Source organism: Micropterus dolomieu, unplaced genomic scaffold (assembly GCF_021292245.1).
Source record: "Micropterus dolomieu isolate WLL.071019.BEF.003 ecotype Adirondacks unplaced genomic scaffold, ASM2129224v1 contig_13903, whole genome shotgun sequence".
NCBI classification, from domain to species: domain Eukaryota; kingdom Metazoa; phylum Chordata; class Actinopteri; order Centrarchiformes; family Centrarchidae; genus Micropterus; species Micropterus dolomieu.
The window spans coordinates 5597-8419 of NW_025742889.1; the positions used below are offsets into that span (position 1 = coordinate 5597).

The window sequence follows — 2823 nt, forward strand, 5'->3', positions numbered from 1 at the left end:
AGCTCTGTGTCCAAGCACATTAATAGAGAGGTGAAGGGAAGGAAAAGATGTGGTAGAAAAAAGTGTACAAGCAATAGGGATAACCGCACCGTGGAGAGGATTGTGAAACAAAACCCATTCAAAAATGTGGGGGAGATTCACAAAGAGTGGGCTGTAGCTGGAGTCAGTGCTTCAAGAACCACCACGCACAGATGTATGCAAGACATGGGTTTCAGCTGTCGCATTCCTTATGTCAAGACACTCTTGAACAAGACACAGTGTCAGAAGCATCTCGCCTGGGCTAAAGACAAAAAGGACTGGACTGCTGCTGAGTGGTCCAAAGTTATGTTCTCTGATGAAAGTAAATTTTGCATTTGCTTTGGAAATCAAGGTCCCAGAGTCTGGAGGAAGAGAGGAGAGGCACAGAATCCACGTTGCTTGAAGTCCAGTGTAAAGTTTCCACAGTCAGTGATGGTTTGGGGTGCCATGTCATCTGCTGGTGTTGGTCCACTGTGTTTTCTGAGGTCCAAGGTCAACGCTGCCCTCTGCCAGGAAGTTTTAAAGCACTTCATGCTTCCTGCTGCTGACCAACTTTATGGAGATGCAGATTTCATTTTCCAACAGGATTTGGCACCTGCACACAGTGCCAAAGCTACCAGTACCTGGTTTAAGGACCATGGTATCCCTGTTCTTAATTGGCCAGCAAACTGGCCTGACCTTAACCCTATAGAAAATCTATGGGGTATTGTGAAGAGGAAGATTCGATATGCCAGACCAACAATGTAGAAGAGCTGAAAGCCACTATCAGAGCAACCTGGGCTCTCATAACACCTGAGCAGTGCCACAGACTGATCGACTGCTGCATTGCTGCAGTAATTCAGGCAAAAGGAGTCCCAACTAAGTATTGAGTGCTGTACATGCTCATATTTTTCATGTTCATACTTTTCAGTTGGCGAACATTTCAAAAAATCCTTTTTCTGTATTGGTCTTAAGTAATATTCTAATTTTCTGAGATACTGAATTTGGGATTTTCATTAGTTGTCAGTTTTAATCATCACAATGAAATGAAATAAACGTTTGAAATATTGAATTTGAATATAATCAGTCTGTGTGTAATGAATGAATATAATATCCAAGTTTCACTTTTTGAATGGAATTACTGAAATAAATCAACTTTTTAATGATATTCTAATTGCATGATCAGCACCTGTATATGATATTTCAATATCATTGACCTAGCTTATTACTACGGTTTTGCTATTTGCTACGATACTGGTCCACACTGTGGAGTGTCAGGATTTAAACAGTAACGTTACAGTTATGTGAGGGCGTCGCTAGAAATGTTGGCATAGTGAGTAACGTTATAACTAATGAATATGGCGATGCAAAAGATCTCCGATCTGTGCTGATTTTTTTTTTTACCAAAACGGTTAACAGTGAACTAACTAATTAACCGTAACTGTAATGCTAACGTTACGTTCCTGGACGACGTGGCAGTGCTGGACGACGTGGCGGTACTGGAGGCAGTGCTGGACAACGTGGCAACGGTGGACAACGTGGCAGTGCTGGACAACGTGGCAGTGCTGGACGACGTGGCAGTGCTGGACGATGTGGCGGTACTGGAGGCAGTGCTGGACAACGTGGCAGTGGTGGACAACGTGGCAGTGCTGGACGACGTGGCAGTGCTGGAGCTGGACGACGTGGCGGTACTGGAGGCGGTGCTGGACGACGTGGCGGCACTGGAGGCAGTGCTGGACGACGTGGCAGTGCTGGACAACGTGGCGGTGCTGGACGATGTGGCGGTACTGGAGGCAGTGCTGGACAACGTGGCAGTGGTGGACGACGTGGCGGTACTGGAGCTGGACGACGTGGCGGTACTGGAGGCGGTGCTGGACGACGTGGCGGTACTGGAGCTGGATGACGTGGCGGTACTGGAGGCGGTGCTGGACGACGTGGCGGCACTGGAGGCAGTGCTGGACGACGTGGCAGTGCTAGACGACGTGGCGGTACTGGAGGCGGTGCCGGACGACGTGGTGGTGCTGGACGACGTGGCGGCTGCTGCGGGAGGGGCCACTTTCTGCTGAGGTTTCTGTAAAGTACAGTTTGAGTACAGGTTTCAGGCATCTCTTAGGAACTGCACCCTGCTTTTTCCTTAAGGTGCCTTAACCTACCTCTGTCTCTTTAGTGACAATATAGAGTCTGAAGCGCTTCAGCAACTTTGAAGATTTACGTAAAAGACAGTATCAGATAGACATTCCAGATCAAACTGTGTGTTGGTGTTACAATCAAACTATCGCCTCAAATGTCATTTATTGTACTTTGTGTATATAGACCACCAAATGCAACAAGCGATTTTTATACTGGTTTAACAAAAATTTTAAAAACATATGAACGAAAGGAAATATTGCTCATGGGTGACCTCAACATAAATTGGCTTGATAAAGGCAAGAGAAAACAATTAAAAGACATTGCAAACTCAATACAAATGACACAATTCATTAAAAAACCTACTAGAATAACAAAAACGTCTCAAACTTTGATAGACCTAATATTCACCAATAAACCAGACAGGATAGTTAAAACATATAACCTAATAACTGGACTATCCAATCATAATTTTGTACTAATAGCCAGGAAATTAAATAAATCAAGATACATAAACAAAGAACAATCAAATAAACAATGCAAATTTCCTCATATTCCTAAAAAATCAAGAACATTTTAAAAATGATTTAAAGGAAATTGATTGGGCCTCCAAAATTGATAAAGAAAGCTGTGTACATACATGCAACAATATTATAACTGCTATAAAGAATAAAATTGATAAACATACACAGCTCAAAC

At 43.7% G+C, this 2823-nt stretch overlaps 1 protein-coding gene across 1 annotated transcript; it reads right to left on the bottom strand.

Moving 5' to 3' along the window:
* Positions 1–1456: 1456 nt before the first annotated feature.
* LOC123966646 (uncharacterized protein DDB_G0271670-like) lies at positions 1457–2068 on the bottom strand (the record flags this gene model as incomplete). Its single annotated transcript, XM_046042785.1, has 1 exon — positions 1457–2068. A coding segment is annotated over one exon (612 nt), but the record flags the coding sequence as incomplete, so codon positions are not given.
* Positions 2069–2823: the final 755 nt, after the last annotated feature.